The 14,368-nt window shown below is 42.4% G+C and overlaps 1 protein-coding gene across 1 annotated transcript in view; it reads left to right on the forward strand.

Moving 5' to 3' along the window:
* LOC141435321 (pregnancy zone protein-like) overlaps positions 1-14,368 on the forward strand; it is a 51,379-nt gene that overhangs the window by 16,335 nt on the left and 20,676 nt on the right. Inside the window, exons 5-13 of the mRNA XM_074098028.1 lie at positions 4,989-5,159; positions 6,030-6,145; positions 6,646-6,856; positions 7,729-7,854; positions 8,788-8,943; positions 9,611-9,790; positions 10,599-10,916; positions 11,503-11,728; positions 13,177-13,346. Coding sequence (XP_073954129.1) covers positions 4,989-5,159; positions 6,030-6,145; positions 6,646-6,856; positions 7,729-7,854; positions 8,788-8,943; positions 9,611-9,790; positions 10,599-10,916; positions 11,503-11,728; positions 13,177-13,346 — 1,674 coding nt within the window. The remainder of the gene's footprint in view (positions 1-4,988; positions 5,160-6,029; positions 6,146-6,645; positions 6,857-7,728; positions 7,855-8,787; positions 8,944-9,610; positions 9,791-10,598; positions 10,917-11,502; positions 11,729-13,176; positions 13,347-14,368) is intronic.

Consider the following 14,368-nt stretch of genomic DNA (forward strand, 5'->3'; position numbering starts at 1 on the left):
CGAACAAAAATGATGACAAAATAACTTTATGACTTTCTATATTATAACACTAGATTTACGCTTAGGCTCGCTTAGGTAGGCACATTAAATCCACTAACGACCAATTTTAATCCATTATGACGACCGAATGGCCTAGTGGTTAGAGAACCTGACTACGAAGCTTGAGGTCCCGGGTTCGATTCCTGTGTCGGGGCAGATATTTGTATGAAAAATACGAATGTTTGTTCTCGGGTCTTGGGTGTTTACTATGTATTTAAGTATGTATCTATATCTATATAATTATATTTATCCGTTGCTTAGTACCCATAACACAAGCTTTGCTAAGCTTACTTTGGGACTAGGTCAATTGGTGTGAATTGTCCCGTGATATTTATTTTATTAATATTATCACTGAATCGGTTTACTTGAATTTCGGTATACAGATAGTTTGAGTCCCGGGGGAGGACATAAAATATGAGAGTTGTGTTGTTATTCCAGAAAACTGCATAGTTCCCTCGGGATAACAATAAACGAATTCTACGCGGACAGAGTCGCGGGCAACAGCTAGTAGATTATAATCGCTGCACGATGACAGGACCATGACCCGGCAAGGCAAACTCGCTTGTAACATACAATGTAAATGATTATTTATTTACTTAGCCCCGTTAATTCTGGCAAACGTATGTTAAGCCAATTTCACTTTGTCATGACTTATTCTGATGAAGGTTTCGGTTAAAAATAAGTATAATTTTTCATCTCGGCCTATATCCGTCTCACTGCAGCACAGTCTACTCAGAACGGGAGGGCTTGGTTCCCAAGCGTGCCTAATGCGGATTGGGAACTTAACAAACGTTTTAATTTGTCACTGTATCGCCCTAAGTACTCACCTATATTTTTCTCAAACAAAACTACCCACAACATAATAATAAATTTAAATCGTCATATACTACCTTGTTTACTGTTAAGGCGTGTTTTATAGCGGCAACATTTTTTATTTAATTTTTTCTAACCTGTTTAATGTGTCACTGCTGTTATAAATAAATTATTTTCTTTCTTTTATTGATCCTAACTGTTATTGCTCTCCATTTCTTCCGTGGATGTCGTAAGAGGTGACTGAGGATATAGGTTAAGGTATACCGTAGGCGACAGGCTAGCAACCTGTCACTATTGTACCGTTTTTGTCAAACTTAAAACCTAAAATTGCTAAAAGTGGCTCCGATTCGGCAACATTTCGTGTGGTCTGCCTACCCCATTTGGGAATACAGGCGTGATGTTTGTGTGTGTGTGTGTGTGTGTGTGTGTTATTGCTGAAATCAGATCCAATTTGTGGGTAGTTTTGTTTGAGAAAAATATAGGTGGGTACTTAAAAAAAAAAAAACACGGGACAATTCACACCAATTGACCTAGTCCCAAAGTAGGTAAGCTTAGCAAAGCTTGTGTTTGTGTTATGGGTACTAAGCAACGGATAAATATAATTCTATAGATATAGATATAATTAAATAAATATTAAACACTCGAGACCCGAAAACAAAATTCGTATTTTTCATACAAATATCTGCCCCGACACGGGAATCGAACCCGGGACCTCAAGCTTCGTAGTCAGCAGGGCTACTATGAAACTCGAAACTCGAAGTTCGTATCGTACCGTCCATCTCGCTCTCGTATTAAATAGTATAAGGGGCTGTTTCACCATCTATTGATTAGTGTTAACTGACGGTTAAATGTGATGCCGTCTCTATTTGTTTTGTTCGAATAGACGGAGATGGCATCACATTTAACCGGCAGTTAACACTAATCAATGGATGGTGAAACAGCCCCTAAGTGTCAGTTTTATTTTGCTCATAAATTTCTGCATCTGCTTTCGAGAGGCCAAAGGACAAAGAACTAGGGTACCTCAACATAACCTTACCAACAAAAAGTTGGAGAACCCCCACTTTGGGCTAAGAACCATCGCTAGAAAACCTGCCATCAAATAAAAAAAACTGCATTCAAATCGGTCCCTCCGCTTAAGAGCTACGGTGCCACAGACAGACATACAGACACATAGCGGTCAAACTTATAACACCCCTCTTTTTGCGTGGGGGGTTAATTAAAAGAGTGTTTGTGAATGTGTACGTGCATGCGTGCGTGAGAATCGCGTTGCGCGCAACTGGTGGATACAAGTTGCGAGTGGTCGTTCATGACGTCCTAAGGAGGAGACCTTTGTTCAGCAGGAAGGAGGAAGACGAGCAAGCGGGTCATCTGCTGGGAAATAATCACCACCGCCCATGAGTACCAACATTGATGATGATGACGCGAGCAAAGCCACGGGTAAATTCTAGCATTATCTAGCAGAATAAGCGTAAACCGGGCAATGCAGATGACACGGTTAATGCAGTATGCGTCTGCTATCACGAATACATTAACGACGATCGCCAGTTAATTATTCCTCAATTAAACATGTTACCGACTGAAAGTTGAGGATATTTTGTTCGTTTTATGACATACTAGCTATTGCCCGCGACTCCGTTCGCGTAGACTTTGTTTATGCTATTCTGCGGGAACTTTGCAATTTACCGGGATGACTTCATTTAAAAAAAATACACTTTTTTTATTAGAACAGTAAAATTTTACTTTTATTAAACTTTTTGCTCGTCAAATAGAATACTGGCCGCATAGAAACGCGTCATAAGTAAGTGAAATTTTTATTTTTAATAATAAAATAATAATAATATATTGTGCTAAAGGAAAGGCTACCGCTAATAATCCTGGCCACTTGGACTTTTCAACACCTTAACGTATTAGAAAAAAAATACAACTTCTTTTGTTTTTTCGTCCACATTAATCTGATTTGATACTCTGAAACTAACAAATTATTTTAATTTAATTAGGTATAGGAACGTAACGAAATCAATGTGAAATTAATAGGATACAATAGAAATTAAAGGCCTAAAGCAGGGTGAGTGTGTATGTTTCTTACAATATTTGCTACAGAATCTATCTACCTACTAACTAAACCAAATGTTTTTTACCTAAAATTTCAACAGTCTACCATGTCATAACGCTGCATCGAAATATTGTATAGCCTCCTGAGGGCTAATTTTTTAACAAATTTGGTATTAAGACCTATAGGTACTTGGGTTACCCGTTACCAGCTATAATATCCAAAACGATTATTAATTCAAATCTCTTAAAATTCTTTGTTCAATGAAAAATTCGTGCTTTATAAGTAGGTACATTCGGCAGGGTGACACTATTTCCCGGCCGTACAATACCGACATGGAAATACCGGCCTGATATTTCGTGTACACGCCCATAGAAACTCTTGTCAGTTTGACACCAGTTTTTTATGGGCGTGAACACAAAATATTGGGTCGGTATTGTCCGTGCCGGTAAGTAGTGTCACCACATTCGTTGTATGCGAGAACTCACGAGGTTTGAATTTTGAATTTGAATTTGAATTTGAGCATCATTGTATTTATTTGGTATGTTTCCACCAAACTTTTTTCTATTTTTGGGACTTAATAAATTTAGGAAGGATGTGCGTGCGTTATAACTTATAACATTACTTTTAAAGTACAAAACCTTTTAAAAACCGTTAATCCCTTGATGATGGAATGCGATCACCAACCTTGCCGGATGATTCATTGTTGACAACATTGTTTTGAACATGAAACTACCGTGAGACTCACTCATATTAAATATAATGACCCGGATAACTCACGTCTTAAATCGAGTTTAGCTCGACGAGACGAAGGGCTACGGATTAGCCCGAAACATGTCGAGCTAAACTCGATTTAAGACGTGAGTTATCCGGGTCATTATATTTAACATTGTTTTGGGCAAAGAAGGTCAGGAGGCTACGAGCACTTTTATTATAAACTTGTAAACTTTTATTGCACATGCTGTTTTATAAAGTGATGTGTTCTTGTAATAAAGTTAATGGGTTAAAAGGCGAAGGCAAGTTTTTTTTGGTTCCGTACCCAATGGGTGCCAATGGAACCTTGGTACAGTCACCTGCATAATATCTGCCACAGCACACCGTGCAAAAATATCTGCATGACACGTCTTACCGGCCCCAGAAATACCTAGAGTCGCATCAGATATTTATCCACGCTTTGCTGTGTCAGGAAAGCAACGTTGCAGTTGTACATTCGTCTGTGCACAGAATGTGCATAGAATTCAAAAGATATAATTTCAAAGAATGTTTTTTTTTACATAACTGATGTTAAGTGCAGATTAGGCCAAAGGTGTACCTCACTGGTTCAGTAAACCTATTCACTCTAGCCTTGAAGAGCCCTAGATTGTATTTATCCGGAAATACAGACGACGGGAGCGAATTCCATTCCTTAGCAGTTCGCATTATGAAAGGTGAAGCAAACCGCTTCGTGTAGACTAACGGAACACTAACTACATAAGGGTGAAGACGCTCCCCCGCCTGGAAATCCATTGGCAAAATGGAGATGGAGGAATAAGAACATATAATTCCTGCGCACGCTCACTAAAATGTATCCGGTAAAAAACAGACAAATAGGCAACTCTACGATGGTGTTTGAGACTCTGTAGCCTGTTCTTGGACAAATGAAGAAAGTCTGAACAATAAACATTGAATAAGTTTTCATCGAACGAAATAAGATCAAACGTTTTCAATGATTCGGACCTAACCTTGACTTCATCATCATCAGCCAGAAGACCTCCAGGAGGCCTCCCTCTTAGAACGCCACAATGAAAGGCAACTCGCCAAGTTGCTCTCGCGATATCGTCAGTCCACCTAGTAGGAGGCCTGCCAATTTTTCGTCTTCCGGTTTGTGGTCACCACTCGAGGACCTTTATCCGCCAACGGTTATCTGTTATTCGAGCGATGTAGCACATTTGCCACTTCAACTTGCATATTCAGCTATAGTCGGTGGCGTTTAATTCATCAGCGAATTTCCGTATTCCGGATTCTTTCCATAGCTCATTGCGTGATTCTACCTACTCAAATGGAAATTGGATGAAAATCTTATCTCGTTTGTATATTCCGTTTACAGATTGACGAAATATGGCTGGAGGGACCAAGAGGCGCATGGGAAGGCACCCGCGCGGCGTCGTGGGCGCGCGTACGCACTCGACTGGGCATCGGGCAGGTGCAGCACGAGCTGGACGCGCAGGCGCCGCCGGGGCGGTGGACCGTGCGCGCGCGACTAGCAGACGGCTCGCAGGTATTAGCACCAAATCATCATAAAGCTTCAGACTATACACGGTGTCATAAAATTTGGTGGTAGCACACAATTTGAAAATGAACGTTTGTACAAAAATCGTAACACTCAAAAGCTATAAATAAACCATTGCCATAGAACAGAACTACGAATTTAGGAAAGTAAATCACAAAAATCACTTTGCCTTTCAAGATAAGTAACATTAGATGCTTTATAGAAATATCGGTATTAGATGAGTCCAAACATCGGGTGCTTATTTGAAGGTAATTAGGGGCTGCAATTTATGATTGGTTATTTGGAGTCTTTTTGTATTTTTTATTTCAACTCCAAATTTGTTACTTTTACGGGTATCCCGTGAAACCATATCGAAAATACAAACTGAGACATGGATGCACAGAAAAACCAGAAAAAGAGACCAGCGCTGGGAATCGAACCCAGGTCCTCAGCAATCCGTGCTGCGTGCTATAACCCCTACACCACCGCTGGACAGGAATTTAGACACGAATTTTTCCTATGCATACATATCTCAGGTTGCTTATTTCTACTACGCTACTGCTCGATGAGAGCGAAAACATAGATGTCGCTAGTGCTGCTGCATAAGTAGCGTAGTAGAAATAAGCAACCTGAGATATGTATGCATAGGAAAAATTCGTGTCTAAATTCCTGTCCAGCGGTGGTGTAGGGGTTATAGCACGCAGCACGGATTGCTGGGACCTGGGTTCGATTCCCAGCGCTGGTCTCTTTTTCTGGTTTTTCTGTGCATCCATGTCTCAGTTTGTATTTTCGATATGGCTGCAATTTGTCTAACATTTAATGATCATTAGTTTGTTTAGTCTTAATTCACCTTAACAAGACTAACATAACATTTTCCAGGGCGCATCAGAGTTCTGGGTGGGAAACTACGAAATACCACCATTTCAACTGAGCGTCCGTCATGCGGCCAGGGTGCTGAGGACCAGCGAGCGGCTGGTCTGGACTGTCTGTGTCAGGTATTGTTTCAACACTCCCAAATATCCATCAGCACAGACCTCTCGGACTGAGGGCCATAGTTTCCCAAGCGAGCCCAGTGCGGTTTGGGACTTGCACACTATTAAGTAAAGCTCAGTAAATTTCAAATGCAATGCAGCATGCATTTCGAAAACTCAGAAGTGTAAGCCCAGATTTGATCCCACGATCCTCGGCTTAAGAGGCCATAAGTCAAATCATTTGGCCTCCTCGACTTCAAAACATACTGAAGCCAAATATACTTGGTTGGACCACTTTATTGCGCTGACCTTCTTTATTAGGTGACATTGAATCATGATGTGCATTGACTAGACATCAGGTAGGCAGTGCCTGCTGTGGAGAGTGGCGGCCCTTCTGCGGTGCAAACCAGCGCTATCTACCCTGAAATTGACCCAATGTACGCCAATTTACCACTTTGATATGAGAGGAAGGTCTCGTAACAAAAAAAAAGACTTCTCTTCATAATACTTCAATCTTCCAACAGATACCCATGGACAGAGGCCGTAGAAGGCATGCTGGTGATCCGCCTTCGGGGGGCCGGCGGCAACTTCGATACAGACGAAACTCCTGGAGTCCGTACGGCCGTCCGATTGCGGACCCCTAAAGCTTGCCATAGACACGCCGTTGCCGCCAGGAGGATAGGGCTTGATGGAGCGACACCACCAGATGTCGTTGTGGCTGACTTTTCTTTTCAGGTTAGTTCTGGAGGTCCGTATCGACTCGCATTATTATTCAAAGTCAATGTTTTTCCGAATGTATCGTTTGTCATAACTGAAATTTTATTATAAGACAAACGTAACCTAACCTACAGTTTTCTATAGGATAACCATTTAAAGGTTTTCAGTAAAAACTAGCGGACCTGGCAGACGTAACGTTTTTATACTTATTATTAGTTATTATTATCCTATTCCTGACAAAGACAAAATCATACACACAAAAATTATAAAAATTGGTCCAGCCATTCTTGAGTTATAAATGGTGTAACTAACACGACTTTGTTTTATATAATTGATTTACGGTTTCTGTGGTTTTTTTTTACAAATAATAATTCGGACAAACATTACAGTATGACTTGCGAAAATTATGCGAACTAGTTCTGGATATGGTATTTTATTTTCTGACTCTGTCGCCGTAATCCAAAACCGAGAACGAAGATGACTGGAAAAACAAAACTTCATATTTCGTTTTCTAGAAAACCTACTACGTAGACACTGGCAAAATTGTCCTCCAATGGACAGCGAGCCATATTTTTTTTAAAAAAACAACATTAATCTTAAAACCGGGTCATGTGCGAGTCGTTGCATTGCACACCAGGGCTCCATCTGTACAAATTTGTATACCCACGAATATCCACAGTTAGCGAGCCCTTGCTCCTATGCAAAATATTCAATAGTGAGTTCAATTAGTCAAGTGCGCGAGGCCGATTCGCACTTAGCGGGTTTATAATGTAATCTTGACTCTGTAGAAATCTAATTAAAAAATATATATATATGTTCCTTTTTAACTCTGTAGCTAGAGCCGAATGATCTTGGGCCCAATCGGTGTAACATATTGTGTTTGTTTCCAGGAGGAAGGCACTAGGATCTGGCAGAACACCACGGTGGTGTCTCAGGTCGTGGACAAGCCCATCACGCTGGAGTTCCTCGCCAAACACCGAGCCGTCATCGCGCCTGGACTACCGTATAAACTGAAGGTGAAGGATTTTACGTACCATAGGTGGTAGGACCTTGTGCAAGGTCCGCCCGGATTGCTACCACCATCTTGCTCGCTAATCCTGCCGTGAAGCAGCAGTGCTTGCACTGTTGTGTTTCGGCGTGGAGAGTAAGACAGCCGGTGAAATTACTGGCACTTGAGGTATCCCATCTAAGGCCTCTAGGTTGGCAACGCATCTGCAATACCCCTGGTGTTGCAGATGTTTATGGGCGGTGGTGATCTCTTACCATCAGGAGACCCACTTGCTCGTTTGCCATCCAGTCGAATAAAAAAAAACCTACATCGTACTTCCTTCTAATATTATAAATTCGAAAGTTTGTGAGTAAGTATGTGTGTGTTTTTTATGTGTTATTTAGACGTCCAGCTATCTATGTTCCAAATTTCATCTAAATTTTTCCAGCCGTTTAAACGTGAAAGAGTAACATACATGCACACACACTCATACTCACAAATTTTCACATTTTGTAATTAATATTATAAGATAAGGTAGGATTAACCTACCCCTTAACTTACCCTGAGTTGGCTGTTGAACTTAGGGTTGTCCTTAGCCATATATAACCCAAACTCATGAAGCCGTGGTTTGTGGTTAACCTAGTGGTTTGACCTAATGGCCTTTCAAGCAGAGGGCCATGGATTCGATCCCGGGCTCGCACCTCTGAGTTTTTTGCGCAATTTATGTACGAAATTACATTTGAAATTTACGATGAACTTTACGGTGAAAGAAAACATAATGAATAATAAATAACCCTCCTGATGAAAGATGGAAGTGAAGTTTCCACACCGGGCAGGCTGGGACCTACGGCCCACACCCTTACATTCTCAGAGGAGGCGTGTGTTCAGCAGTGGGACTTACATGGGTTGGGATGATGATGATTGATAACTACATGTACCGTGTGTACCATACTTGCTTCAGATAAAAGCGACTCGTTGGGACGACAAGCCGGCAGCCAACGAGCGCGTGCGCGTATGCCGCGCCGGCGCCTGCGACGAGGCGGTCACCGACGCGCGCGGCGTCGCCCGCGTCATGTTCACGGCGGAAGAGGACAGTGACGCGATCTATAAGTTCCAAGTAAGTCAATCTAAGAAGATATAGATTACACAACTAAGCCCCACACACACTAGCGGGCCGGATCGGGAGCGCGACGGGCCTATTTACATGGCGGTATATGGACGACGTTACACCAACGGCGGGCGCGGGGCGGGTCGTGCGCGTCATGTTCACGGCGGATGACGACAGTGACGCGATCTACAAATTCCAAGTAAGTCAATCTAAGAAGCTAGCTACATACAACTAAGCCTAACGCACAGACAACGGGTGCGGGTCGGTATCGGGCCGGGTCAGGAGCGCGACGGGCCTATTTAGGGCGATTACACACTAGCGTTTTTTCTGCGCGTATAAGCTCGTTTTTGGTAGCGCGTGTACGCGCTTACTGATGCGGTTTTGTTTTCTTCGAGCATTGAACTCGCATGAATACGCGCGTTCGGTTCATAGCGCGCGTGTATATAGACGCGCATGCGCGGATAAAAACGCTAGTCTGAAACCGCCCCATGGCAGTATATGGAAGACGTTCACTGGGCTTAGAGTCATGAAATTTGGCATGGTTGCTTTTAAAGCAAAGTCAATAAAAACCAAAATGTGATTCCCATTGAAATTTTGTAAACCCCTGTATCTAAAGAATGATTTACGATGCAAAGCCGACACAGTTAGTCCATATAGTCTTCTTAACTTTTATCAGGCAACCCTCAAAAACGACAGCAGCACGGTATCGGTCCCGCTCTACCTGCCCGTCCGCCACACGGGGGCACTCCACGCCGCCCTCGGTCCTCTGAAGGGCGACACCAACGCCGCCAGGAGCTTCGTCCCTCTCTACCTGAGTTCTAAGGACGTTGACACCGCGCTGACCGTGCATTTTGTGGTAAGGACACGTTACCAGAATCTGTGCCTATGAAAGAGTAACGGGACTGACAGATACAGCTTATTGGTTCATTCAGAGTCTTGAAATTCGACAGATATTATTATGCTTTACGTGCCATAAAGGTGCACTAAATAGGGGGACGTTTTAATTTTTTTAGGGGCTGTTTCACCATCCATTGATTAGTGTTAACTGGCGGTTAGGTGTGATGTCGTCTCTATTTGTTTTGTTCAAATAGTCAGAGACGGCATCACATTTAACCGTCGGTTAACGCTAATCAATGGATGGTGAAACACCCCCTTAATATTCTATCCCTAGCAAACGATTTAGGCTGATGATGATGATGATGGATATTTAGGTTTCGGCTGATGATGATGATGATGATGAAACGAACATGCGGGTCACCTGATGGGAAGCAATCACCTCCGCCCACGGACACACCCAACACGAGTGGTATCACATGGCGGGTTGCCACTGTTACCAACCCTTTGAGAGACTTTACTTTTGATTAGATTCCTAAGCGAAAATCTGAATTCCCATTGAATTCGAATTCGAAATTCCTATAGTATATTATTATATCCTATGTCTTTTTCTTTCTCGAATGTTAAGCCATGAGCTTAAACTACATCCCTCATTGTGGAAATTATTATTCTCATAAATGAGGCAAATCATTATTGCAGGTTGTAGGTTGGGAACCTTTTAAAATCCGTAAACTTCCTTTGCCATTTACACTCCAAATGATGGTCTTTCCAACAGTGATCCAAATCACATCAAATCATTTTTTTAGTTCGTACTGCGCTTTCATATTCAGGTAATAACTCGTGGCGGAATCATCTACCGTTGGGGCGCCACCACCCAATGCCCAGTATCTAGCTCAACCAACAAAATCTACACAGCAGCAAGGAACAGCAGATGCAGTCAGACCAACCTCGCCTACTCCACCTACCAGCTGGCAGAAGGCAACACCAGCGATGCCCTCCTGGACAGACATTTACTGAGGGTCATGCTGCCGATCAAAGTGACGCACCAGATGTGCCCTGACAGCCATTTGATCACGTATTTTTATTATAAAGGGGAGCTGGTTAGTGCCAGCAAGTATATTGAGATGGAGGAGTGCTTTGCTAATAAGGTAAGTCAAGTTAATTTCTTTAAAAAAACTCAGAAATCGAAAGCATTCAGACGATCGGATTGCCGAGCGGTTAAAGAACCTGACTGAGCTTTAGGTCCCTGATTCGATTCCCAGTCGGGGTAGATATTTGTATGAAAAATAAGAATACTTATTCTTGTCTCTTAGCTTTTTAAATCATACATTGATACGATTGATCATTTTGAATCTGGCTAGTTATCACTGTGGTAGGCACCTAGGTTTTTTTTTATTCGACTTTGTTGGCAAACGAGCAAGTGGCTCTCCTGATGGTAAGAAATCACCACCGCCCATAAACATCTGCAACACCAGGGGTATTGCAGATGCGTTGCCAACCTAGAGGCCTAAGTTGGGTGGGATACCTCACAAGTGCCAGTAATTTCACCGGAAGTCTTACTCTCCACGCCGAAACACAACAGTGCAAGCACTGCTGCTTCACGGCAGGATTAGCGAGCAAGATGGTTGTAGCAATCCGGGCGGACCTTGCACAAGGTCCTACCACCTGCAAAAGGTATCTATGAATCTTCATAGAATAGGTGTAAATTATCCCACCGTATCTATTGATCCCCAGGTAGAAGCCAGCTGGCTCTCTCGCCAAGTGGCCCCCGGAGCCAGCGCGTCCCTGTCCCTCACGACACACGGACTCTCCCTCTGCGCACTGACTGCAGTGGACGTGGCCGCACGGGGAGCGACGCCCGCGCCGTCTATAAAGGATGCCGTCGTACAGCGGCTGAGGAGGCTGATAGACGCACATAGAAATCTTACTGAATATGACGCTGCTGGGGAGTGCTTCTTGAGTGAGTTTTGTAGAAAGTTCCAGAGATACAGCATCTTCTATCTAGTACTTTGTAATCAAACTCGAAAAAATTGATATCTCCAATCAGAAACTCTAAGATAATGAATTTGAGCATTCACTTATAATGAGCATTGTTGCGAACGTTAAGTTACAGGTAAGAGCTCACAAAAGAAACAGGAGCGATTTAGCTAACATTCAAGCGAAATGTTTTAATGTTTTAATGACGGTAAATTCGAGCTTTTTGCTAAAGCAGGATGGCAATCGAGCAAGTGGGTTTCCTGATATAACGTTTTAAACTTTCGTGATTCTCACTCATAGTCAAAATACCATAAACGGGACTTATCACGCTATTATTACACAAGTAATATTTACCTCGACGTTTCGGCAACGTGACAGTTGCCGTGGTCACGAGTAGACTAAAGTGTGGGGTGTCAAGTCTGCCTAGCAGCGCGAGTCCTTCGAACTACCCGCACTTGATCACTAATACTACCGGCACTCGTATCACGAACTACCCGCACTTGGTCACTTTTATCAGTCACCCCATCACACCGACACACAACACTAACAGCGTCCGATCGTCCCTCCGATATTATTTGTGTAATAATAGAGTGATAAGTCCCGTTTATGGTATTTTGACTATGGGTTTCCTGATGGTAAGAGATCACCACCGCCCATAAACATCTGCAACACCAGGGGTATTTTTGTGTCTTGTGTAGTGTTGTGAGTAAATGTATTTCTTTCTTTCTTTCTTTAAAGTTTTTGACGAGCATCACTATGTAGAGCGTTCCCTAGAATGTTCGTGTAAATATTCGTAGTAATGTTTGGCTCTATACTTGGCTTTGTTCGTTGTTCGGTTGGACGATTTTAAAATTCCTGTTACAAGTACATACTTAAGTTTACCAGCACTTTAAAAAATCAAGAACCTACATAGCGTATCCATCAAACGAAAATCGATGACGCTTTTTTTTTTATTCAACTGGATGGCAAACGAGCAAGTGGGTCTCCTGATGGTAAGAGATCACCATCGCCCATAGACACCTGCAACACCAGGGGGATTGCAGATGCGTTGCCAACCTAGAGGCCTAAGATGGGATACCTCAAGTGCCAGTAATTTCACCGGCTGTCTTACTCTCCACACCGAAACACAACAGTGCAAGCACTGCTGCTTCACGGCAGGATTAGCGAGCTAAGATGGAGATTGATTTCAGAGATCAAAAACTTTTTATAAATCCTACTAAGTAATGCGAAAGTTTGTGTGTGTGGGATCGGGATAAAAGCTTGAAATCTCATTCGCTGGGTATGTACCTAGTCATTAAATTTGATACTGTTGTTATAATGCATCAGTAATATTTCTAGGAATTAAATTAAATCCCGGAATTTCAATTAAACTGCTGGATTTTACGCGTGCAAAGCCGCGGGTTGAAACTGTGTTGTATATTTTTTCCACAGCCACAGACACCACTGACATCCCGTCATCCAGCATGGAGTTAACAACACGGTGGCTGGCGGCGGCAGGCGTGCGCGCCGCGGGCGGAGCTCCTACATCGCGCCGCTGCGTCGAGGCTCCGTCGCCTCTCGTGGCGAACGACGCTACTCCGCCGAGAAGTGACTTTTCGGAGGTAGAGTACAATACAATACAATACAATGACTTTATTGAACACCAACACTAGTAAGTAGTACAGTCAAAGGCAAAGATATCGACACGGCCAAAGTTGCAAAAATATGTATACACGGCCTTAATGTTAACAGCATAAAGACGTGTATACATATTTTTGTAACTTTGGCCGCATCGATGTCTTTGCCCTTGACTGTACATACAGAAAACACAGGTTTATTTATAGACACTTTCCAAGGTTTCCAAGCTATAGGCGAACTTATCTCTTCCGAACGAACACGTTGGCTCGCTCAGGATGTAGTTCTGCAAACAGGAACCAACCCACACCTCCCCCCATAGTTGAAATAAGTATGCAACAAGTTACGACAATGCACTCTATCGAGTTGATAGAAGGTGCATTTTAGTAACTTGTTGCATACTTATCTAAACTTTGGGGGGAGGTGTGGGTTGGTTCCTGTTTGCAGAACTACGTCCTGTCTCGTTATACAATTCTCCATTATTAGGTTGAGATTGTGGAGACTCTAGAACTATAGAAACTAGGATCCTACTGATACTTAATATAAATTCGTAACAATTATTATTTGTTAATCTTTCACGGGAAAACGGCTGGACGGATTTGGTTGGTTGGTTGTTTGGTTGGTATGTGTCTGGAATAAAACATAGGCTAAAGTTTATCTCAATATTTGAACGGGATTGAGATAAAATCTCATAATTCGAACGCTAAGTTTTAGAGTCACACAGTGAGTGAGTTTTGATGCATCGTCGATGGAAACCACGATGTAATTTTAAGGAATTACCATAATGATTTTTAAAATTCCAGAATCAATTCAACAATGTTTACTCGGCCTGTGTCAAGCTCTTTGGCGCGGGTGACGTTAAACTTTATTTAAGATGTTTAGTTTTAATTTTGTAACTAAGGGACCCCATCCCTGTATTTTTGTTTCATGGATTTTTATTTTATTATATTTATAATTATTTATTTTGAAAAATTACTTCCTGCCAAGTATTTTGCGGTGCATTCTTTTT

Source organism: Choristoneura fumiferana, chromosome 14 (genome assembly GCF_025370935.1).
Source record: "Choristoneura fumiferana chromosome 14, NRCan_CFum_1, whole genome shotgun sequence".
Classification (NCBI taxonomy): domain Eukaryota; kingdom Metazoa; phylum Arthropoda; class Insecta; order Lepidoptera; family Tortricidae; genus Choristoneura; species Choristoneura fumiferana.